The following is a 22,256-nucleotide window of genomic DNA, read 5'->3' on the forward strand; positions in this document are numbered from 1 at the left end:
TTGCATTTGGCGTATTCGGCGCTGGTGTCCGTGGCTAGAGCGAAACGTCTGTGTCCGATGCGACCTGCAGTTGTTGCTTTTGCATCCTCCTCCTCGCCAGACCCTTGAGCGCCCACGAGACGTTTTCATACACCACAAAGGTGACGCACGTGCCCGGTAGAATGCGCACCAAGTTGGGCACCAGTCCCTTGTAGAAGGCGCGTACGCCCTCGTGCGAGTACGTGAGCCGGATGCACGTCCTGATGTTCGGATAGATGTGCGATGTGGCATGGTTCTGGATGCGCGACCGCACCACCTGGTACGGATACGTCAGCAGGATGGCCGCCACCTTGGACACGCCCGACATGACAATGTACTCTGCATTCGAGAGCTTGATCATGCTCGTATCCACAGGCCGTGTATGGCCTTCGCTGCGCTGCTGCTTGCGAGCCGCAACCGAGGTGCGCCACTTCTTCAGCTCCTCGTACGCCATGAACTGGATCGCGCCGTTCGAGACGCCAAAGAGCGCCAGCCCTGCACCCTTGTACCATCCGCGCAAGCCTTCGGTGCGGTAGATCGACACAAGCCCGTGCCAAAGCCCGCGGTACACTTCGGGTGGCGCACGTGCAGCTGCTGTGCCGGCGCCTGCTGCCGTCGATGCGGCAGCGGTAGTCGATTGGGGCGTGGTGAACATGCGCGTCTTGACCACCCAGATCGGATTCGTCATGAGCGCCGTGATCGCTCCACTCTCGGACGCCGCCAAGAGATGCTGACCTGCCGAAAGTTTCTTGACTTCGCCTGTGCTGAGTTCCACGTCGCGATTGCTCGCCGACATGCGCTCCTTGATCATGGTGTACCACAGAAAGTACAGCCCCCACGACGCCGAGTTGCCAGCTACGTTGGGACTGAGCCCGCGGTACAGCCCCTTCCAGCCATCAGCTTTGACAATGTCGTTGAGCGCGCCGATCATGTCGTTGCCAACCTGGCCGCCCAGCGCATAGTATCTCCATCCGTGACGGGGCGCGGCGCGTGCCATCTGATTTTGTGCAGTCGAGCCGAGGTCGCTGGCGCGGGCTTTGCCCTTGAGTTCCGCCGCCAATGACAGGTTGGCATTCGGGATAGCCGATCGATCAGCGGCCAAAGATGCCGCTTGGGAATAAAGCGGTGCACCAGCACGGGGTCGGAATCCGAGCGGGCGCGGACGAGAGGTGTCCACCTGGTATTTCGTCTTGATCAGATCGAGCGGGTTCATGCAGATGGTCGCCACAGCGCCTGCTGCGATGCCGGCAAATGCATGATCAAGCGCAGGTGTTGGAAAGAAGGATGTAGTCGCTCCGGATGAGGATGCGGTCGAGTTGGGAGCAGCCTGAACGTTGCGGCCACCATTTGCCACATCACTACCCGCAGCTTTGATCTGGCTGCTACCGCTCGGCTGTGTGAGCCTGGACCTTGACGGGCCTGCTTCGACGGACCGGGTGTCCGACATCCTTGCAGCTAGGTTGTATCTTCACAGTTGTAACGAGCGATGCGAAAAGGGACAAGCCGTATGAAACGTCTAGATCAGCGCCTTGTCATGTCGATGTGAGGTCGGAGATTCAGTCTGGAGTCGAAAGGGTGTCGGCGGCCACCGAGCTGTCTCCGCTCTGTGTGTGAGCGCGAACGTCTGTGCCTGGAGATAGAGAGAGTGGATGGTCGTGCCGAAGGCGTCGGAGGTTACGTTGGACGGTTGGATGGCCGGAGGCAACGGAGCGAGCCGGCAGAATCGTTATCGTTATGTGGAGAGGAGAGGGTCTGATCAAATCCGAAGAGCGCGCTGCGCTGAGCGTGGAAAACCTTGCGAAGATTCCACCATCCGTTCGGTGGACCCGACTCATCCTCACGAAATTTCGGCTTTGCCGACGCAAGAGGGTCTCTGATGCCGCCATTTCCTTCGCCACAGTTGTTAGAGATGCAGCCTAACATGTCCCAAATTTGAGCTCGCTTTTTCTGGCTTCATCAAGTGGCAGAGGGTCCGATCGGCATGCCGAACCGTTCTGACATCTGCTCAGGGAGCAGGCCGCTTCCGGCACCCTCATGCCAGCTTCTCGCAGCTTCACAGACAACCATCCCGCACGTTCGAACTGCAGTCAGTGCATACAATCGCCAGCAGTCACGTCAGCATAAGTGGACCTCTTGACCACGATTGATCCTCTCTGACTGACCCACAGACGAGCTACAGCATCGCTCTCGAACGCTTCTTCATTATGGCGTCGAGTATCGCACTGCCTGCCCAATTCAGCCGCAGAGCATCTGGCGACGAGTCGTCATCGCTGCTACCGCTATGGATCATCCTCGGGGTGGGCGTAGCGTTGGCGATCGGCTGGTTTGCGCTCTCGTCGTGTCTCGGCGATCACGCCCGCGAGGCGCTCGCTGATCGCATCCGGGGCCTCTTCTCGCGCAATCGCAGCGGTGGTTCGGCCTCGTTCGGAGGCGGAATGGGCGCTTCCGGCGGCAGTCGCAGCGCCTATGGCAGAATGCGCGACGACGAGGCCGAGGCGTTCGACATCAACGCCGCCGAGCACGACCTCTACGACGACCTCGACGCCCCGCACCAACCATACGACCACCACTCGGCTTATCCTCCCACTTCAAGCGGCAGCCTCGGCACGTCCAAATACAATGACATCGAGGACGACGGATACGATCGCCGGCCATAGATGCTGCGAATGTCCCCAACGGGCGAGATTGCTCGTCCGGCTATCGCCATTCGCGGCAGGGCCATTGACAAACCGCATCGAGAGCAACGACAAGCGCGTGTTCAGGCGGGCCCAGCTCGGGACACGAACTGGCTCGGCGATGCCGGTGATGACTATCCTTCAAAATCCACCCGATATCAGCACGCCTCGCCAGGCCGGAAGCATCCAAGCTGACTCAGCGCTGTCCGTGTTGGGGCTCGGTCGACGGCCGGTCCTCTAGACAATCTACGCCATTCTCTCTGGCTCGATGGTCTCCAAGCGCTCTTCACTCGCCATGGGAGCTCGGAAGCGAAGACAATTGCTTCCGACGCCGCCGACCTGCCACGCCAACTTCGTCTGGGACGGCCGGGCTGTCGTACTGCACCTGCTCGCATTCGACTCACCGATCTGCACCACGTCGCTCACTACCGCACCGACCGATTTGCCCGAGTTAGACAGTCGGCCATTCCGACAAGATAGCGCTAGTCACGGAACGCGGCGCGGCACGGACCTCGAACTGATGCAGAGACAGAGTCTACCTCGTCGGTGGAAGGAGCGTCGAGCACACGGGCAAGATACCCGGCTCGGAGGATCGGAGGATCGGCCGAGTGTGGCGCTGCTCGGCGACGCCTCTACCAGGAATAGCCGCCTTGCCCTCGTCCGCGCCTTCAGCGAGCTGGCATTCGAAGTGGCGGCTGCCGGTGTGGCCGCATCCGCATCGTTGTACTGGCCTCAAACGCATTCGCCTCGCAAAGGACGATCACGGGCAAGGACAAGACGAGCCCTTTGTCGAGCCTGCAAAGCAAAGGCGACATGGGCCGACAGGCGCGGCCTGCCCACCAGCATCTGCACGCAGTGACTTGCCAGCTGCGGACGCTCACATGCTCGAACCCGCAATCAAAATTCACGCTCCTCCGTTCAAACATGGCTGCCAAAGCTAAGGATCCGCTTCGAGTGATGTCGAGCCTGTACCAGCGTGTCGGACATTCCGTAGACCCTTTCTTGCGGGGCGGGCACGCTTGTCACATCGATCGCGCCGAGCCACGCCTTTGTGATTAGGCGAAGACAGGTGCTTCCGCTCGGACACAAACGGTCGATGCTGAGTGATCTGCGGGCCCGAAAGGTCCGTGAGAAGAAGACGGGGCCCGTGTCGAGCTGGCCAGCTCAACTGCCCAGGCGGCCATTGCCCTCCGCGCTCACGCCGTCTGAGCAAAGTGCATGCAACTGCGAATGGTGCGCATGCAGACCGTTGCGCTGCCTGGCAACTCACAGTCATTCTATCGCCATGTCAGCACGCGCGCGTGGACAGAGCTTCCGAAGCCGCAGCGCAGCATCGAACGCTGTCGGCGGCCAAGGTTGAAACCCTAAGTTGCAGCTGCAGCACTCGGCTCCACTGGCCACATCACAACATCCGTCCCCTCTGCTGAGTCGACGTCGCAAAGCTGTGTCATCTTGCGTGCTGGCATTGTTCGGCTCTTGACCATAGTCGGCCCCTGCCGATCGATCCGACTCGGCCAACCTCGACCAGACGGAGTGACTCATCGGGGACAATCTGGAGCTTGGACCAGCTGCCGCGGAAGAGAAATGAAATCGACTGGCGCAGGCAAGCCGAGCCGCCCGCCACTCAAGCTCGAATGGACGCGTCGCGATGTGGTGGGCGCCAGAGTCGAGGCAGTAATGAGACGGGCTGAGTGGCTCGCGGTGGCTCGCGCTCAGGCCGCAGAAGCTCATGCGCAGCCGTCGCCGCAGCACCTCCCGCGGCCCTCACCCATTGCAACGCCCACTGTCACTGCCTCGCTCCGCATGCTCCCGTCGGCTTGGCCGCGGTTTGCGCTGCCTCACGCCGGTGACACTGACGAGGAGGCGCGAGGATGCCGTGCTCGGAACTTGACTCTCCGTACATCGACCAGCAACCTACCAGTAGGCAGGCTGTGCTTGAAGGTACAGCAAGACGATCCGCATAAAAGCGACGCGACGCTACGCACAAAGGACCTCCGGACCCCCTCCCATCCAGCGGCAGTCTCATGCGCGCGGAGTCGCATTCGTGAGAGCCTCGCCTTCATTTCGCCTGCAAGCTGCACGACGACGACGACGACGACGACGACGCCTTCGCCTTATCCGCTCATCTCAACCCAGCGCTGTTGCTCGCCGCAGCCGTCATTCCCACCGGCAAGCAGCGGCTTGCAATCTTGAGCCCTCGCTCTCATCTCTCTTGGCTCGCCACGCAGCCCACTCGTCGCCGCCCAGAAGAAGCTCGCCTTCATTTGGCTTTGCGCTTATTTCACCGCGCCGCGCCGCACCGCACCGCATCGCACCGCATCGCATTGCTCTGCACGCCAGCGAGCCCACACAAGCTTCTTGCATTCTCTTAATCCGAATCTCGAGCTCTTCCTCTTCCGTCCCCTTTCAGGTGTCAGTCTCAACGCCGCAGCACTGCATCTCTCCTCCGCTCCCTTGCGCAGGGGCGTGGCAACCATCCTTGGATGGCCCCACCGACCGACGCTCAGTCGGGTCATTTCCACTCTCGAGGATGAACTGGGGCTCACTTTCGGCCCCCAGTAAGCCCTAGCTCCCGCCGCCCTTGCAGCTGCTGGCGACATCCACATCGATCTTCATTCTTCTCCTCTCTGCATACGGCAGCAAGTCTAGTTGAGCAAGGTTGCAGATGCGACCAGCAGCACGCTTGCTGCAGCTCGTCTCGGCTGAAGCGACGTCTACGCCTCGTCTTCCAGCAGCAACAGCATAAAGGCCATCAGGATCTTTTACAGCCGTCAAAGCGAACAGCCGTGGCCTCGCTCCTGTGCGGTAGGACTTGCACCACCACTTTCCCGCCTGGCTTTGTCTTCGAGATCCTAGCTTCTTCTAGGAGCTAGCAAGGAGAGCGACCGCTAATCCCGCCACCTACTGTCTCGCCGTCATCGCACATACCTTCACGCTGATGGAACACCTCATCATGAGCGCTTCCATCGAACCAAGCACGCCGCCGCCTGAATTGGCTTCTCCCATCGTGGCCTCGCAAGTGCCGGCAGCGTCGACCCAGACGCATGGTAAAAACGATCAGAGTGACGCACAAGCCGTGCCACATCATTCGGGCACACTGGCCGATCTGGCGACCACGGCGCTTTCGGGCGTGATGCAGGATATAGGGTCCATTCACCGTGGCGCGGGCGAGACTCCCGAGCACTCAGCACCACCGTCGAACGCGGATCAGGCAAAACCAGAGCAAGAAGCCCTTGACTGGTTTGGTGCGGCATCTCCCACCTCGTCGTCAGAGGATGCACCTGGGTCCGAATACGACATCTTCGAGGATCAGCCCGTCTATCCCAACGCTGCGATGGAATTTGTCTCAACAGCAGACCACGTCATGTCGGCGGAGCAGAGCGCAGAGAATGATCAAAGTCGTGGTGGTGACGTCGGGCTGGACAGGGTCTCGCCATCGCCGGGTGATGAGGGCCGAGAGAATGGCCAGCCCCCCGGACATCGAGAGCCGGTCTTGCCGGAGACGGTTTTCTCTGACCCTTCTGCCCATCGGTCTAGCAATCAAAAAGGGTCGGACACATGTGCCGAAAGCGAGCACGAGTCCCACGCAGGAGACATTGGCTGTCTCATCAGCGTGTCGGCCCTGCTGGACGAAGTACGAAGCGGTCGAGCAAACGAGCAGAAGCACGATTTGCTGCAAGAGCCTGCAGCAGAAGCCAGCTCGACCTCGCACTTCGAAGCACTTCAGTCACAGAGTGCAGATGACGGAAGCGTTCCGGGCGGAAAGGCAGCCACAAACGATCTGCATCCGGACTTGCCTCTACTTGCCCCGACCCCGGCCACGGCACCAGTCCAGGCAAAGCCCAAGCAGTCCGGCAAACGTGCGAGAGCAGAATCCGATGCGTCGACTATCCCCAAGGCCAAAGCACCTTCAAAGCGTGCCCCAACCTCTAAGCCAAAGGCGCCGCCCAAGCCGAAAGCACCGCCCAAGCCAAAGGCCCCGCCGAAGCCTAGGAAGCCTGCCAAGTCAAAGGCAAAGCCGCCGTCAGGCTCGGCTGACCCAGCGAGTGCGTCAGCCGAAGGGCGCCTTGGCCCCTTGCCAGTCCCCCTCGCTGGGACACTATCCCTCCCGGGGCCATCACATGCGGCAGCACCACTCGCGGCACAGCCGAGCGGTGCAGAAGCAATCAATCCCCCGCAGGAAGCATCAGCAATCGACGCAGCGGAAGTGCCTGCTGCTGCTGGATCTGCACACGGCTCTGGACTTGACCAGGTTTCGACTGATCATCCAAGCTTCGCCGGTGGGGCCCATACTGCGACGATCCTCGATGCGCACATGGCAAACACCGCGCCCAAGGAGGCTGCCAAGGAGGCTGCAAAGGGGTCTGCCAAGGGTAGACCGAACGCGCCGGCCCGTTCCAGGGCCAAGCCGAAGGCCAAAGCAGACTCAGGCCCTTCAGGGTCCAACGTAGCTGGAGCTCAGGACTTCAGTGCGACCTCAGAGGCTCTACAGCCGATGGCTCCTACCGCTGCTCTGAGCGCGAAAGGACCTCTCGCCGAGCTTCGACCTGCCGAGATGGAAGGATCTGTCTCAGAGCTCGAGCTCGAGCCCGGCACTGCGAAGAAAGCTGCCAAGGGAAAGAGAGCACCAAGGAAGAGCGGCCCGAAGCTGGACAAGAGCAAAGCAGCAACTTCAGCGGCAGCAACTGGAGCAGAAGCTTCGCAGCCCACGGGTGACGCGATGACGGGATCGCAGGTTGCCACAGCTGGAGCGGCTCCAGCCTCGGAGTCCGGCGTCAGCAATTGGCCTCCGGCAAGCTCGAACATCTTTGCTCCAGTCCAACCGATGCTGTATCCGGCGCGGGCGTATTATCCTCCTCGGAATCACGCTGCTCAGACCCAGCATCCGATGAACTTGAAGTCGCTGACGAGCGCAGCCGACATAGCGAGCGCCGAGGCGCAATACTCGGATGCATCGTCGCTGAATCGAGCCTCCTCGCCGACCGGATTCGACAAGGCAAGCGAGAACACAAGTCCCGCGACGGCTCTGAACACGTTCGCGAGCACCGGAGGTGATGCTGCGTCGGATGCCACGTCTCTTTCGCCCGATCGGTCCATGTCGTTATTGGACCTCGATCCGAGGCTCTTTCCGCCCGGCTGGAAGCCACCTTATTTTGATCTGATGGATCCAGACGTGCTCATGACGACCATGCGTGACCGCACCGTGTGGACCTTTTGGGACTGCTATTTGCCTCTAGGTTGCCGGGACCAGGATATGGTGCTGCTATCCAACGACGGCGTTGCGTTCCCGTGTGCTGCTTGGGTACGTACCATCGCTCTGTTCAGCGACCAAGTCTCGGCGAGTCACTAACATGATGATCTCTCTCTCTCTCTCTCTCTCACACACACGCTCTCCACGCCTCGACTGTCAACCTCGGCATTTCAACTCGTCGCTTGCTCGTGACAGAATCCATGCCTCTTCTCGACGTTGCTGGAGCGCGTGATCAAGAACCCCAGCCGGGCCGTCCGCATCATCTTGCAACGTGGCGCAGAGGAGAATCGCAAGCAGCTCGGCTACACGCCTCTCCCCTGCATCACTCTGGACGAGAACTGGCACGCGAGCAACCTTCTTCTCTCGTTCTTGCATCCCATCCCGACCATGTTCCTGCCGGACCGGGCGACGTGTCGACTGGTGCTGGACCTTGGCATGCGCTACGGAATTGACCGCGCCGTCACGGCTGCCACTCAAAGGCTCGGTCAGCTCGAGCAAGAGGATGCAGCTGCCAAGGATCCGCCGCAGGCGATGGACAAGGGCAAGGGCAAGGCGAGAAGCACCGAGGAAGAAATCGCGGCTAGTCTCGCGCAGGGCGCTGCAGACGCAAGGCAATAGGATGATGAGTGCGGGCGCGGACGCCTGGCCTCTACATGTGCCCAAGTGGCCCGCCGTCGCGGCGGTGTCCGTCCATGCTGGCTTCGGGACGGTATCAGTCGAGCAGTGCGCACGAGCCGAGTAGTTCGGACGGCCCCATCGATCCTCTCTCAAACCTCTCTCAAACGACTCCCCGCCATCGCGATGGTCGTAGCGACGTGGTTGAATTCTAATCTGGCAGTTCTGATTCTTTCCGGCTGAGATGTCTACAAGTTCAAACAATGGAAGGGAGTGCGTGGTGGGAGAGTTTGATCCTTGGAGCAGAGGTCGCGGCCGCTCAGGCGCCCTGGACGACGCTGGTGAGGATGTTGCTGAGGATGCGCGGGATGTCCTTTGTCTCGCGTGCGACGTGAGTCTGGGTGGGGATCTGACGGGCGAGGTGCAGAGCCTCTGTGCCCTTGTCGATGAAGATGAGCGAGGTCTTGACCTGCGGGTCGAGGCGAAGAAGCTGAGCGAGGCGCTGATGAGTGATGCCGTACCTGGACAGGTTGGCGTCGGAAAGGACGATGACAAAGTAGTCGTCCATGGGCGAGGTCGATGGATCCTCCTCGACGATCGGAGCGCCCAGCCCCGTCGCCGTGGTCTCGTCGACCTTGGCGGCGGTGCCGTGGTGCGGATCGGTGGGCAGAGCGCGCTTGACCTGGCGGATCGACTTTTCGATGCACTTGAGCGTGTTGTCGCCCGAGTCGCAGTACTGCGTGTGACTGACGACAGCGCGGAGGATGCGATACATGTCTCCGTCGGTCTTGGGCATGCGTCCGACATCGACGAGCGGGATCATGTCCTCGTCGCCACTGTGGCCGACCATGTCGACAGCAAAGCGCTCGGTTCCGTCCTCGATGCGCGAAAAGGCCTGCATGACCATGAGCGCAACTTCGAGCTCGCGCTCAAGTCGGCCGTCGAACTGCATGTGGTACATGCTCGCCGAGAGGTCGAGCACGATGCGGATGCGCTTGGGCTTGACCTGGGGCGCGCCCGGGTCAGGCGGCATCTCGGCGCGTCGCTTGAAGATGCCGCGCTCACCAGCAAGTCCCTCCGACAGCCGGCGCTCGTCCAGCTCGCCTTCCTGCTGACGAGTCAGCCACGAGCGCTCATACCGATTGGCCTTGAGGTCGTTGAGCACGTTGGAGAGATGCTGCACCTGCGCAGCTACCTTCTGCTTCATTTCGTGCAGGTTCACCGCTTCGTGCGGCTGCATTCCGTTCTCGCGCAGCTCCTTCTCGAGCGCCTCGCGCGCCATCTCACGCGCCTGCTTCTTGAGATGGTCAGGCACATCGTTCTTGAGCTCCTTGCTGATTTGGTGAATCTTGTGGCCCGAATACTGGCGACCAAAGCCTCCGCGACCGCCGAGACCCATGGTGTCGCGACCACCAGTGCCGCCCTTCCACGTGTTGCCGCCGACGTGTGGCTCATTGTCCTTGTCCACCTTGCCCTCCTTGGGCTTGTTGAGGTGGGTCGCACGACCTGCCTTGGTCGGGTCGTAGTCCTCCTTGCCAGGATGGAATTCGGCCTTGAGCTTGTCCTTGTCCGCGTTACGGCGGCGCTCGAGGTCCTGTTCGCGAAGAATCTCGATCGAGAGCTGTTCGATGGGAAGGTTGCGCTTGCGCAGCGTCTCCACCACCCAACGGATGCTCTCGGGGCGGTGCAAGTCGAAAGCGAGCGTGTTGAGCAGCACCGACGAAAGCGACTCTTGCGGGTACTTCTCCATGTGCGCCACGAGATGAAGCAATTCACGCAGCGAATACGGGTGGTTGATCAGTCCCGCCTCGAAACCAGCGCGCAGATCGTGGAACGCAAGGTCGAGCCGGCGGAGCAGATCTACATCCACGCTCGGCGCTGCCGCCTTGAGCAGGCGAACCTCGGACTCGATGTCCGGATTGGCGACCGCGTAGCAGCTGAAGCCCTCGCCGATGACCTCGATGAAGTTGTTGCCGAAGAAGGGCCAGCCCGGTCGGTTCGACAGCAGCACGAGACGGAAGTCGGGGTGCACCAGGATGTCGCCCGAGTCGGTCGTGCTTTCCGAGTTCTGAGCGGCATGGGCACGCTCGCCAACCTGGGCGGGACGAATGCGGCGTCCGTCCGGAAGACTCAATTCACCCCGCTCCGCAAGGCTTTTGAAAACAGCCGAAACGGCGGTGGAACACTTATCAGCCTCATCGACGACGAGGATGCGGCCGAGCTTGACCGCACGCACAAGCGGCGAGTCGTAGTAGTGGATCTGGCCCTTCTCGAGCGCGATCTGCTGGAGCAGACCGGCCACGGTCGAGTCACGGTTCATCTGGATGTACTCGCGCGGCCTGCCGAGCAGCTCGAGTGTGCGGTCGATGATCTTGTTCTTGCCCGTGCCCTGCGAGCCCATGAGCAGGAGATGCTCGTTGAGCAACACAAGATCTTCGGAGAACGATCGGATCAAACCGCTCTGCTGGGCGTTGTTGTAGAAACTGCCGCCGAGGTCAGGAATGAGCGTCTTTCCCTCGGGGTCGAGCTTGTTTGCATCGTAGCGAGGGATCGAGCGCACAGGGTATTCGCGATCCGAGCCGTCGGACGCAGCAAACTCGAGCGTACCGGCGCCGTCTTGGCCGCTTGCAGGAGAAACGACTGCAGGATCGCCGATCCAGAGGCGCGGGACGAATTGGAAGGCGCCCTCGGTGCCCGGCTTGTGGATGCCACATTCAGTGAGCAGGTTTGCGATCACTTCGCGCACCGTGATCGGCAAAAAGTCGACGAGGAGACTGCGCCAGATGAGGCCATGGACGTCGCAGTCCTCCTGCCAGCGCGCCAGGCGTGCGGCCATGCGGATCACCTGACGCGTTCCAAGCCTCCTCGACTTGGCGAGGCCTAGGTTGGGGTCAGCACTGAGCGCGCGGTAGCGGTTGACAAAGTGCAAGAGGCGCTTCAGATCGGAAGTTGGCTCGTCGAGGCCGACGCGCGAGAGCACAATGTGGCGCTCCTCGTCCTCGTCCATGGCGCGAGTGCTGCAGATGGCAAAGAGTGTACTGGCTTCCTCATCGAGCCAGCCGGTGGGCTTGGACGCCGTTGCGACCACGCGGAATGTCGGCTGGATCGGCACGATCTCGCCCGGAGCGACGGTGGAGCCAAGCATGCTCTCGATGCTCGTGTTGGCGCTGGCGGTAATTTGATCGGTCGAACGCGACTTGTCGACACTGCTCTCTGTCATGCGGGCACCATTCCACAGCTCGAGCTCGCGGTCCTGCAAGAGTCGCGACAGACTGCCGAGTGTGGGTCCAAGCACGTCTACGCCAGCAAGGTGGATCAGCTTGCCTTGCATCGCGCCGCGCACAAGCGGAGCTGGCTCCCAGGTGGTGCTGCCGTCCTTGGCGGTGGCTCGGCGCATGAGCAGCTCTCCGCCGCCCAGGTCCTTCCACAACCAGACCGATTCGAATGCATAGCCAAGTGTGGCGGCCATCAGGCTGATGCATGTTGTTGTCGACGACGATGGCTGATGCGCTGCTGCAGCCGAAGGATCAGCGGTGGAGGCAGCACCGGACTTGTCCGCCGCCGGTGCCTTGCTCGCTGGAACGAGGCAGATGTCCCTGCCAAGCGCATGCAGCTGAAGGAGGCGGCTATATATCGACAGCACCCTTGGCGTCACAATGAGCTGTTGGCCCATGAACTTCGTGTCACCCAGGCGTGGCACGGGAGCGAGGTCCAAAGCGCCACAGGGAGCCTCGATGGAGATGGCGGGGGCGTCGCCAGCCACGTGAGCAAATGTGATCTTGGCATTGGTGGCAGAGATGCGCTCGATGCGGTCGACGAGGTAGCCCATGAATCCGGTGGCAGCAAGAGTGGCGGGGTCGGCGCCCTCGCCCTGCTCCTCGTGAATCTCGAGCTGAGAGAGAAGCGAGTTGAGCGTCTTGCGCTTTTCTGCATCGAGGCCAAAGATCTGCGGGTAGGCGGCGCTGAGAAGGGCGAGGGTGGAGGCGCTCGCCTCGACATCTTTGGTCTCCTCGGGAAGATCGCGCGGCCACTTGGGCAAGATGGGGTCGCTCTCATCGAAACCGAGAGCGCGGAGCGGCTTCGTTGGCGGAAAGGTGCTGACGATGTCGGTGAGGAGGGGCAGCGCCGTGGTGGGCAAGTTCGGAAGCCGTGAGGTCGGCGGGATCACATCATTGCCCTGTGCCAGGGTGGTGTGGTAGCGCAGGAGGGCCGTCCACTGAGACCAACGCGAACGCAGCTGCTGTGCATGCTCCGAGAGATTCTCGGGGAGCGGTACGGTGGACTGGACGGAGCCCTCGATCCAACGCGCTTGGAATCGAGAGCGGAAGGGTGGGTCTAGTGGATAGCCGCGGTAGGGTGGTACGGGAACGCCCGTGGCAATGACGCGGAAGTTGGGGTGAACGGGGATGAAGCGGCTCGCGCCGTCCTTTTGCTGTGCCTCTTCTTGGCGGAAAGCCTCGAGCTTTTCGGCGGGGATGAGATGCCGGCCGTCGGCCAGGTTCTGTTCGCGGTTTTCCAAGATGTTGTTGATGATGGGAGTGACGCCGCGCTCTGCCTTTTCGACGCCTTCGAGAATGAGCAGATGGCCGTTCTTCATGGCGCGGATGACTGGCCCGTCTTCGAAGACGAGGTTGCCGCCTGAAGAGAGGCTGCGGGTTTGGAGCAGCTCTGCCTCTCCGACGTCACGATGGAAGGAGACGTACTCGAAGGGGATCTGGAGGAGCGAAGCAAAAGTCATGCTGAGCCTGCGGGCATAAGGGCCAGGAGGCGAGAGGAGGAAGACGTCCTGACCGAGCTGCCATTTCTTGGCGAGGAACTCGAGGTGTTCGAGCGCGATGGGGTCGTCCAGGTTGAGCAGCAGGCGCTCGGAAGGCAGACGCTCTGGCAGCTTTGGTTGGAACACGGGGATGGAGACGTTTGGCCCAAGCGTGAACGTGCCGAGCTTGTCGCGGTCGTCAAAGAACGCACCGTTCTGGCTTGGCAGAGGCCGTGGCTGCTGGGCAGCTGAAGTGGTAGTGATCGGGGCAACGGGCTGAACGTGGCGACTGATAGCTTCGATCCTACGCTTGCCCGCAGCAGAGGAGTTGGAATCGTCCGACATGGCGAGTCTAGGCCGATGCGGCGGTGAAATGCGAGCTGAACTCGCAGTGCACGCTAGACGACTTGAAAGGTGGAAGGCGTGGCCGAGCGGGGAACTTTGCGGACGGACAAGGTGGTGAGCGAGAAGCGAGGATCGTGTCAAGCTGCCAGATGTTGGGCTCGACAGCAAACGTTGCATGGAAGCCTACGATGCTCCGTCCGGACTGTGGCCAAGCTCGGATAGTGGCTCTCGTCAGCCGGCTTGAGGATCAAAGCTCGTCCCGGTGCCGGTCCGAAAGAGTCAGTGCACGGACTTAAGGACGAGGCGGTGGTGGATGCTGGAAGCTGCACTGCTAGACTGATAGCAGGAAGAAGACGCCTGCGTGCCGGTCGGATTTGCGCTGGCAGTCGCTCAGCTCGCAGCCCCGCACCATGCGGAGCCACTCGTCACCGGCAAAGCACTCGCCGGCAACACCGGCTCGAGAAGTGCTTTCGTGATTCGCGCTAATCTGCTTCCGCTTTCCGCTTCCCATCGGTGTTTCGTTGACTTAACAGAAAGAGTTTTCTTTCGTTCGAGTTTGTTAGACCGGAATCTCGTCTGCTTGCGGGGATGCAGGGTCCAGCCATGTCAGACATCAGACATATCCAACCCCGCCGGCACCATCACCTCGACCAACCTCGCCGATCGGTATCGACACCAACGCTGCACTCCTATCGCAGAAAAAGTTAGTCCGAACAGCCGGGGTCGAACCGGCGACCTCTGGGATGTCCAGCTTAAATCCATCGCTGCTGCCAGCTGAGCTATGTCCGGTGCCGTTCCCGCTTCAAGAGAAAGTTAGGCTTGCATGCTCAGATCCACGCCGGCAGCCGCATCCAAGGGAGCAGCACTTGGCGCACGGCCACGAGGTCGCTCCCCATCGTTGCGCTGCAAAACTGACTCAGCTCAGTCAGCACGGCACACGTCGAGAGCCGTTCGCTAGCACTGTCACCGTGATTCACGTCGCAGAGTTGCGCAAACGTCGACTGCATCGAGCTAAAGTCAAATCCGCATGGCACGCCCGCGTCGCTGAAAAAGAAAATAAAATCACGCAGGAAAAAAGCAAAAAAAAAAAAAAGACTCCGGACAGCCGGAATCGAACCGGCGACCTATGGTGCTTTTCCGTTAATACCGGATTAGGGTTTCCAATTACAAACCATCGCTACTTCCAACTGAGCTATGTCCGGGTACGGTCTAGACCTTTAGCAGCTTGGAAACACATTGCAGACATATACCCTCAGCCGCAGTCTCGCAGACATGCTTGCAACATTCATGACGAGACTCGAAGCCTCCGCAGCCCCCCTTGCCGGGAGCAGAGCGCTGAATGAGTCCATATGACCATCTCGATGGTCATATACAGCGGCAGTCATCGTAGACATCAATCTCTCGAGTGCGCAATCGTGCAAGAGGGGCATAGTATTTCGTGGCTCTGTGTCCTGCGTTGCATGGTGACTCGCAAGTCATGCCCTGGTAGTGAGATGTTGGGCGTAGCTGTCTGCTGCCATCATGAAGGCTCAAGTAACGCCGTTTCTCTGCTGCATACCGAGGCGCTTGCGGAGTGAGCGATTCTCCAGCTCGAGCTGCGCCATCATCGAGGTGAGGGTGTCGTGCACTTCGCCTGGCATATCTGCGCCGGTACCGCTTGAATGTTCGCTCGGATCTTCGTTTTCTTCGATTCTGCCCAAGTCATGCTGGAAAGAGCCATGATGTGAGGTGGATTTGGCGATCGACGACCAGTCGAACTGCACCGAAGCTCGGCGATTGGACGGTATAGCTCTTGGCAGCGAATAGCTGGTGCTTGCGGGCAAGAACGTACTAATGGAATGACGAGGCGCATGGCTACCGTGCATGTGGCTTTGTACAGACGAACTGCTCGCGCTTCGACCGTAACTTAGATAGCGGTTGTGCCTGTTGGTTTGGGTGAGAGGTACACTTGTTGCAGGTTGACGACTCCAGTCTGGATCCGACGAAGACAGTGTCACCCACACTTTGCTTGCCGGCTGGCGGGCTCGACGAGGACCCTCGTCCGCTTTCGTGAGATTCTCGATCACTGGCTGAACCACTGCAGTGATCAGCCTACCCGCTACGTTTAGCTGAACAGTTTGTGCCAGCCCGACGATGGCAGCCTGCGCAGCGACAGGAAGCAACGGAGTGAGACAGGCAGTGTCCACAAGGCTCTGCCCGACGAGCGGTATTGGACAAGTAGGACCTAGAATCGAGTGGATCGCCGTACATCTGCTGGTGCCATTCTTTCCTCTTGCTCCTCTGCAAGTGTCTCCGAGTCGAGATGTCGATGTGCGCAGGATCAGACCATGTCTCGAGACGAGCAGTCGTAGCTTCTCGTAAGCTTGGTGTGCGGATCGAGCCAGTTTTGGGGCATACCACGAAGCTTGGGGGTCCAATGTGTAGGAAGTCGCTATAGCAGCCAACGCCGGAAGTCGACATATCCGCACTGAGGCGACTATGCAGATCTCGTCTGCGTCGCTTTGCTTTGCCACCGTGGAAACTTTGACCTCAACCAGCTGGTGTGCGCCTGACTCGGAGTTCCAGGAAAGAACCATCTCCTTGGAGTAGTGGTGAGGATGTCGGCCAGGTATCCTACCATCACGGCGGTCTTGCGAAGCCCTGCGGTCCTGTTGGTACTGCTGTAGCAGGACCTCGCGGCACGCTTTCTGCCACCATGCCACGGTCTGGTGGTCAGACAACAGCTCGGAGAAGTTGATTTTCGACGCACGCAGCGAATCCCAAGTGGCTGGCAGACCAACTAGACCTGTAGCGAGCATTTCGCACAGGATCGCAGAGTCTGCGGCCGAGACGATGTGATCTTGGTGATCTAGAAGGAAGGAAGCCATTTTGCCACCCAGGACTGCGTTTTGCAAGCAGCGCTTTGTCGCCGCTCGAATCTGTGCCGGCGTTGTTGCCGTTAGAGACGCGCTTTGGCTCGTGATCGGTGCCGTTAAGAAGTCCAGAGGATACTCTGATCCTTCGAATCTCGTGTCGCCTAGTGGATTGGAGTAGGTTTCCGCGTTGTTCTGCTGATACGACTGTGTAGTGGGAGAAGGGAGGCCAAGAAGGGCTCCAAGCCGCTCGGAGTGCATCTGTGTCACGGCTCGACTGTAGCCCGTGACTGTTGTAGGCTCGTTCAGAATTGTCAAGTTCGATACAGCCACCTGGTCTTGCCGGCCTTCAGCCTGTTTGGATTGGAAAAGAGGAGGCTCTGCGCAGCTGTTGGAAGCCAGGCTGGGGGCGCTCGATGAGAAAAGCTTCACTGCTGACGACAAAGCATCCGCAGCTGTTGCCGGAGCAGCACTCTCCTTTGACGCAAAGGAATAGCTGTTGACAGCATCAATGTCCCCGAAGGACCTTTTTCCGAGCGTCGTCTGCCCTTCTGAAGGAAAGAAGAGTCCCAAGGCCGTCGAGGTGTCGAGAGGGCATCCCGATGGCGTCTGCTCCATCGTTGAGTAGCTTGTTTCCGACCAGGGGCTCGATTCAGGCAAGATGTCCCGAAGAAGATCCGAGACAGACATGGATCGATCATCAGACAGTCCTCCCTCGAGGCTGAACAAGTTGCTTGCAGCTGCAATCGACACTGATTGTTGCGCCAGCATCGGATGTGGTACTTCTGATGTCCTTGACCAGCTGCAACTCGGCGGCACGGACATTTGAAGGCTCTGCTCGAGGGCTTGACCGCTGCAAATTGGCTCTACCATCCTGGAGGTCGTGCAGAGCGACGCCAAAGGGGTGTCAAGCCAGATGTCTTCCGGCCCCGACTCCGGCGTATCGTGCGTCTGAGACGACATCATCGGTGCGGCTCGCACTCGATGCGGGAACATGGTCGTGGGATAGGCTGCTGTCGGAAGCAGCGGTGTTAGCAGGTCCGAGGTGTTGCTGCTAGTCGATGAAACAGTGGCAAGTGTGCTGGTGTCCTTTTTGAGCATCGCCAGGGCGTCTGCTGAGCTTGCGATGGAAGCTGGGCGACATCGCCCCTGCGTAGTTGTCGACATGGCGACGGCCGGAACCGCAGGCACCTGTGTGAGGGAACGTGGCGTCTGCATCATCCGAACCAGCTTGCGTTGTGTTCTTTGCTGTTTTTACGGTGACCAAGGCGTCTTGATGTGTTGCTATGACGCAGGGCGATGCCTGAGTTCTTGGACGCCGAAATTATATCCTCGCTCGAGGTGCGTCGACAGTGATGCGTAGAGAGAACCAGCTTCTCGGTCCCCGCATTTCCTCTTGTCCGCGAGCCTGGCAGAGACCTGCGACCGGTCAATGACGTTGCGAAAGCCGCACGCAGGTGGGCTAAGCTCGAGAAAGCTGATTCAGTTGAACCTAAACTGAGCCTCGAGCTTGAACATGCAGGCTTGGGTTAAGGTTGAGGGATAATGTCGGAGATTGTTGCGCTGTCTGGGTCTGCCGGTGCCTGGTGAGGTGCTGCAGCTCCTTGAGCTCGGCGAGCTCGCTTTGTGCTTGCGCGCTTGCGCGCGCGGGTGCCAAGGATGGCCTTGAGTGAGATGGTGGGAAAAGACGGCGACGATTGAGGAGCGGTCGAGCCGCGATCCCGGACGACAATTCTTCTGCCAAGCTGGTAGTGATAGTTGAAGTCGAGCATGCGTCACGGATGCACCGGATGAATTGCAGGCAACAAGGCTTTCAATGTCGAAAGGTGAAGTCGAAGCGTCTTTGGAGCAGTAGTTCCGATGATGTGACGGCACCCACGTCATGAAAGAAGCTGCATCGTCAGCTTCATCTCTGGCCTTGAAAGCCGCGGTCGTTGTGCTTTAGCTTTTGCGACCCGAAATGGTGGTACTGAGCTGAACAGGCCGGTGTAGGAGTCCAACTCGATGAGCACCTTGTGACGTGGGGTGGCTCGAAATACCCTTGTTCAGGCTCAAGCTCATTCGTGCCTCGCATTGTCGCAATCGTTGCTCAACCGCAGTTGCGACGTATCTCCGCGGCGCCTAATCGATCAAGCGAGTGGACGCAACCCCTCTCGTCAGGCATCGCGCAGAGCAAGTTCGAGATGAGAGCAGAGTGAGCCGCTGCTTCAACGCAGCCCTCGATTCTGCTGTGCATGGGGGAGAGAGAGCGGGTCTAGCCATCTGCCGAATCTCCGAAAGCTGATCTGTTTCGCCTGTTGCTTGGCGTGGAGCTGGACCCTGCAGCATCAGCCGCATCTCGAACGAGCCCGTGGTGGGACCGGGCTTGAGGTGGAAAGCCAGGTACAGAACAAGTGGTGGCGACTTTGCGTCGCTAGTGCTCAATATCCCGAAACGTGATGTCGGATTCTGCAGACTTTGGCGGTGTATTTGCACAGAAAGCTCGGGCCTAGACCCACTCATGCAAGATGCAAGGGCCATTGGCGTTGGGGATGCTTGATCGGCTCAAACTTCAGACAAACATGACGGTTCCTGATGTATTTACCGAGACAGCACGCGATGCGTCCACTGAGCCGGGACTCGATAGCGATGCGCCTAAGTATCAAAGCATAGTGACAATTGGTTCGCACCCCAGAATTTCTACTAGCTCTTCTGGACCGAGCTAGTCTCACGAATCGTGCCGAGCAGCCTGCCTGCAGAGTCTGTTGCCGGTCATTTCACGCGACCTTGGCCAGACCCACCGTTTGCTGTGGCCGGCATCATGTCGAGGCTGTGAACGGAAATGCAGCTGCTAGCTCAGGGTTGCCTTGCTTCAGCTGGTCCATGACTCTACGGACTAGCTATCTTGCGCAAGCTTTTGACGAGCTCGTCCAAGGTGTCCTTCGCAAGGTCGAGGCATCAGGCGGCTGCGCAAAAGCGAGATACAACAGCCAATTCATCGCGTTCCCATTTAGTCTGGTGGTTAGTGTCGTCTCTGCGCGAGAGAGGAACGCAGGGTGACCCGTAGGGGCATGCGAAGGAGCCTGAGATAGATCCGTACGAACAACCTCATGGCTCGGTTGCGGACAACCATGGCTGCGCAGTTGTCGGCAATGCCACGCTGGCACCGTCTTACACGGTTTCGGCTTCGGCGCACTTCCTCGCTAGTCGACAAGATTCCGCAACGACGACCTAGGCGGAATCGCTCTTGCCGAGCCTGTCAAAGACGCGCCTCTGTTCGGAAAAGGGGAATCCGAAGATGAAGCGGCAAGGACAGGAAAGGATGGACCTGCAATCGGGGGCAACCGCCTTCGCTCATCGAATCGGCGATGTTGGCTCGTTGAGCGGGACGTGGCGACGAGGCGGATGCTCCGACGAGCACCGCCAATAGCACCGAACCCTTGTATCGAGGGAGGTCCTCTCCCGCGTCACTTTTCGACGCCGATGATGCCCATCTGTTCAACGCTTCCGCTTGCACGATAGTGGTGCCTAGCGAATCGAACACTCTGCAATCAAGCGCTGCGTTGGGCGATATCAGAACCGCAGCCATTGGCGCATGACATCTTCGATCGATGTACTGTTTGCAATGTGAGTACCTTGAAATGGCGATTTCGCGATGCTCATTTCCTGATCCAAAATTCGAGCTCTAAATCCCGAAATCGAAGCCGAAAAAGGACCCGATAAAGGTTGAATATTTGCCAGGAAAATGCGACTCGGCTCAAGAGTCGCAGTGTCCGGCGCGCAACGACCGATGGGGGCGGCAGATCGAGAACGATCGCTTGCACACGGGAACAATGGGGCTCGACTCGCGAACAAGACAACGAACAGCCGAAGCGGACCTTGGGTTGGCGTCAAAGGCGCGTGGCGTTGCAGGCGGTGTCCAAATTGCTGGTACCGAGGATCAACGCACCGCTTCGTTTCGGCAGCCGCGGTGAAGCCAGCTCGTGAGTCGCTTACCGCGGGCCAAGCATGCGATGCTGTACCAGGGGCCCCTTCGGAAGAGTTCTAAAAGCAAAGCCCGAGCTTGGCTTTGAGCTCAGGCGTTGAAAACAGTGTCTTCAGCAGCAGCGACCTGCGTTGACAACTCCAAAGCCCATCAGCGTGACTCACCTCCGCGCAAGCAGCACCTCTGCCAGGAAGATGGTCCAGAAGAGCTCAGTACGAGCGGCAGACGACGTACTTGGTCGAAGAGTTGACGGGTTGATGGCGAAGGAGCTTGCATGAAAGGAAGCCTCGTGCCTCTGCCGAGCCGATGCTGTGTTTTGCGTATGGTAGACGTGGTACAGCCGTCATGCTGCGGCCGTCATGCTGCGGCCATACCTCACATCCACCGCCGGTAACTAGCGGCGCTCAGCAAGGGCTCGCAGCTGATGACAATAGACTGTTTGCGATCAGTCATTCCTCTTTCGCCCTCGACGGTGACTCCAGGGCCGGGCACGTGAACGCTGGCGACGCGAACCATGGTCAACACTGTATTGACTCAGACTGATAGGTGCTCTGCCGCGTCGCAGCTTGTCAAGGAGTCGAGCGGGGTTGCTGAGGAGGAGAGCGGAATGCGGCGGGCCAGCGCTGATTTGCACAGGTTGCGCTCAGACGTGGGAACAATGGTTGAGTGGGGGATGCTACATTTTCGGACGGCGACTCACCTGCATGCTAAGCCGCGCGCAAACGACGTCAGCCTACAGTTTTGTGTGCAGCGCCAAGGGCCACCGCTTATTAATAAATCTGGCCTTTCGCCGCTCGAAGCTTCTTGCAACTCCGACAGGCGCAACTGCGTCGGGCGGCTGGGCAAACGCCGATGCCTATCCCGAATCCGATCAGCTCCATCAGATCCCTCCTCTCTCTTTACCTTGTCCACGTTCTGCCTGCAGATTTGATTGAACGACTAGGACGAGGCCAGACGACACGACTGTCACGAGGTGGAGTGATGTATGCATGGTGAGATGTTGGTGCTCGGCTGCGGTTTGGGATAGCTCGGATGAGCAGCTCGCCTATCCGGCTAGGCGTGAGGAGGCGACGCGTGCTTGCGGGCTGTCAGGTTCCTGGCAACGCGCATCTCTAAGTTTCTGTGCAATTGCGGTTGAGAGTGCCCTTTCTCACCGGCTCTCGCTCCTGGCTCGATGCAAGGTCGAGTAGTCACTTGCTGTGATGCCTCGTTTTGAGCCCGGTTCGCACGTCCAAATGCCGAGTCGAGTCGGTTTCGGGACGCTGTCGCCGGAGCCGCAGCCTTGGCTGAGACCAGTCGTGGCCCCTCACGGCTGCCACCTTGCACGACAAGACGGGAAGGTCGCGCGTGCAACGTGCAGCGCGACTCTCCAGTCGCGCCTCTCCTGAACTTTGTGCGCATCCTGCATTCGGTGCTGTCAAACATGCCACACGGGACGCGCCGGATTCGCGAGACCCCGGCTCTGCCAGCTTATCTGTGCTCTCGCTGGCTGACTTTACGCGCCTGCCTTCGCCAACTCGAGGTCCTGACAGCAGCCTCGATTGAGCAGCAGCATGCAGACAGTGCTGTCAGTGTAGGCTCAACAATAAAGCGCATTTCACAGCGGACATGTGATCGGCAAGAGGGCGTCATGGAAGCTAGTGCACACGAGGCTCATCCTTGCACGCGGCGGCCATTCGGAAGGCGAACCGAATGCATTCGCCGCTGCGCGCAACGATCGACCTGCTGAGCGCCAATTTGTCCATATTCTGTCGCTTGGCGGTACACAGCACATCCGCAT

The 22,256-nt window shown here is 59.8% G+C and overlaps 7 protein-coding genes and 2 non-coding genes across 9 annotated transcripts, besides 6 other annotated features; 3 read left to right on the forward strand and 6 right to left on the reverse strand.

Annotated features, from left to right (window-relative positions):
• Positions 1-34: 34 nt before the first annotated feature.
• Positions 35-1,465, reverse strand: PAN0_016d5231 (mitochondrial FAD carrier protein; the record flags this gene model as incomplete). Its single annotated transcript, XM_014799173.1, has 1 exon — positions 35-1,465. One exon carries the CDS (start codon positions 1,463-1,465, stop codon positions 35-37), a length of 1,431 nt encoding a protein of 476 aa, XP_014654659.1.
• A 757-nt stretch (positions 1,466-2,222) lies between these two features.
• On the forward strand, positions 2,223-2,675 carry PAN0_016c5232 (uncharacterized protein; the record flags this gene model as incomplete). Its single annotated transcript, XM_014799174.1, has 1 exon — positions 2,223-2,675. One exon carries the CDS (start codon positions 2,223-2,225, stop codon positions 2,673-2,675), a length of 453 nt encoding a protein of 150 aa, XP_014654660.1.
• Positions 2,676-2,961: 286 nt separating this feature from the next.
• On the forward strand, positions 2,962-3,552 carry PAN0_016c5233 (uncharacterized protein; the record flags this gene model as incomplete). The annotated part of the gene is made up of 1 exon (XM_014799175.1): positions 2,962-3,552. One exon carries the CDS (start codon positions 2,962-2,964, stop codon positions 3,550-3,552), a length of 591 nt encoding a protein of 196 aa, XP_014654661.1.
• Positions 3,553-4,277: 725 nt separating this feature from the next.
• PAN0_016c5234 (uncharacterized protein) lies at positions 4,278-8,562 on the forward strand (the record flags this gene model as incomplete). The annotated part of the gene is made up of 6 exons (XM_014799176.1): positions 4,278-4,613; positions 4,769-4,833; positions 4,922-5,251; positions 5,402-5,498; positions 5,560-7,995; positions 8,140-8,562. The coding sequence occupies 6 exons, from the start codon at positions 4,278-4,280 to the stop codon at positions 8,560-8,562; spliced, it is 3,687 nt and encodes a 1,228-aa protein (XP_014654662.1).
• Positions 8,563-8,878: 316 nt separating this feature from the next.
• On the reverse strand, positions 8,879-13,660 carry PAN0_016d5235 (uncharacterized protein; the record flags this gene model as incomplete). Its single annotated transcript, XM_014799177.1, has 1 exon — positions 8,879-13,660. The coding sequence occupies one exon, from the start codon at positions 13,658-13,660 to the stop codon at positions 8,879-8,881; it is 4,782 nt and encodes a 1,593-aa protein (XP_014654663.1).
• A 708-nt stretch (positions 13,661-14,368) lies between these two features.
• Positions 14,369-14,449, reverse strand: PAN0_t016d0001. Its single transcript is given in 2 exon segments — positions 14,369-14,404; positions 14,412-14,449. It is a non-coding gene; the product is annotated as a tRNA-Leu (tRNA).
• Positions 14,450-14,756: 307 nt separating this feature from the next.
• Positions 14,757-14,862, reverse strand: PAN0_t016d0002. Its single transcript has 2 exons — positions 14,825-14,862; positions 14,757-14,792 (listed from the first exon to the last, which is right to left on the reverse strand). It is a non-coding gene; the product is annotated as a tRNA-Tyr (tRNA).
• A 327-nt stretch (positions 14,863-15,189) lies between these two features.
• On the reverse strand, positions 15,190-17,733 carry PAN0_016d5236 (uncharacterized protein; the record flags this gene model as incomplete). Its single annotated transcript, XM_014799178.1, has 1 exon — positions 15,190-17,733. The coding sequence occupies one exon, from the start codon at positions 17,731-17,733 to the stop codon at positions 15,190-15,192; it is 2,544 nt and encodes an 847-aa protein (XP_014654664.1).
• A 308-nt stretch (positions 17,734-18,041) lies between these two features.
• Positions 18,042-18,284, reverse strand: PAN0_016d5237 (uncharacterized protein; the record flags this gene model as incomplete). The annotated part of the gene is made up of 1 exon (XM_014799179.1): positions 18,042-18,284. One exon carries the CDS (start codon positions 18,282-18,284, stop codon positions 18,042-18,044), a length of 243 nt encoding a protein of 80 aa, XP_014654665.1.
• A 789-nt stretch (positions 18,285-19,073) lies between these two features.
• Positions 19,074-19,173: a sequence feature (In-frame stop codon was detected at splice-junction site;~hypothetical protein).
• A 113-nt stretch (positions 19,174-19,286) lies between these two features.
• Positions 19,287-19,314: a sequence feature (In-frame stop codon was detected at splice-junction site;~hypothetical protein).
• Positions 19,315-19,391: 77 nt separating this feature from the next.
• Positions 19,392-19,512: a sequence feature (In-frame stop codon was detected at splice-junction site;~hypothetical protein).
• Positions 19,513-19,698: 186 nt separating this feature from the next.
• Positions 19,699-19,987: a sequence feature (In-frame stop codon was detected at splice-junction site;~hypothetical protein).
• An 81-nt stretch (positions 19,988-20,068) lies between these two features.
• Positions 20,069-20,118: a sequence feature (In-frame stop codon was detected at splice-junction site;~hypothetical protein).
• Positions 20,119-20,195: 77 nt separating this feature from the next.
• Positions 20,196-20,465: a sequence feature (In-frame stop codon was detected at splice-junction site;~hypothetical protein).
• The last annotated feature ends 1,791 nt before the right edge of the window (positions 20,466-22,256 follow it).

This window comes from Moesziomyces antarcticus (genome assembly GCF_000747765.1).
Source record: "Moesziomyces antarcticus DNA, scaffold: scaffold_v10016, strain JCM 10317, whole genome shotgun sequence".
Taxonomy (NCBI): domain Eukaryota; kingdom Fungi; phylum Basidiomycota; class Ustilaginomycetes; order Ustilaginales; family Ustilaginaceae; genus Moesziomyces; species Moesziomyces antarcticus.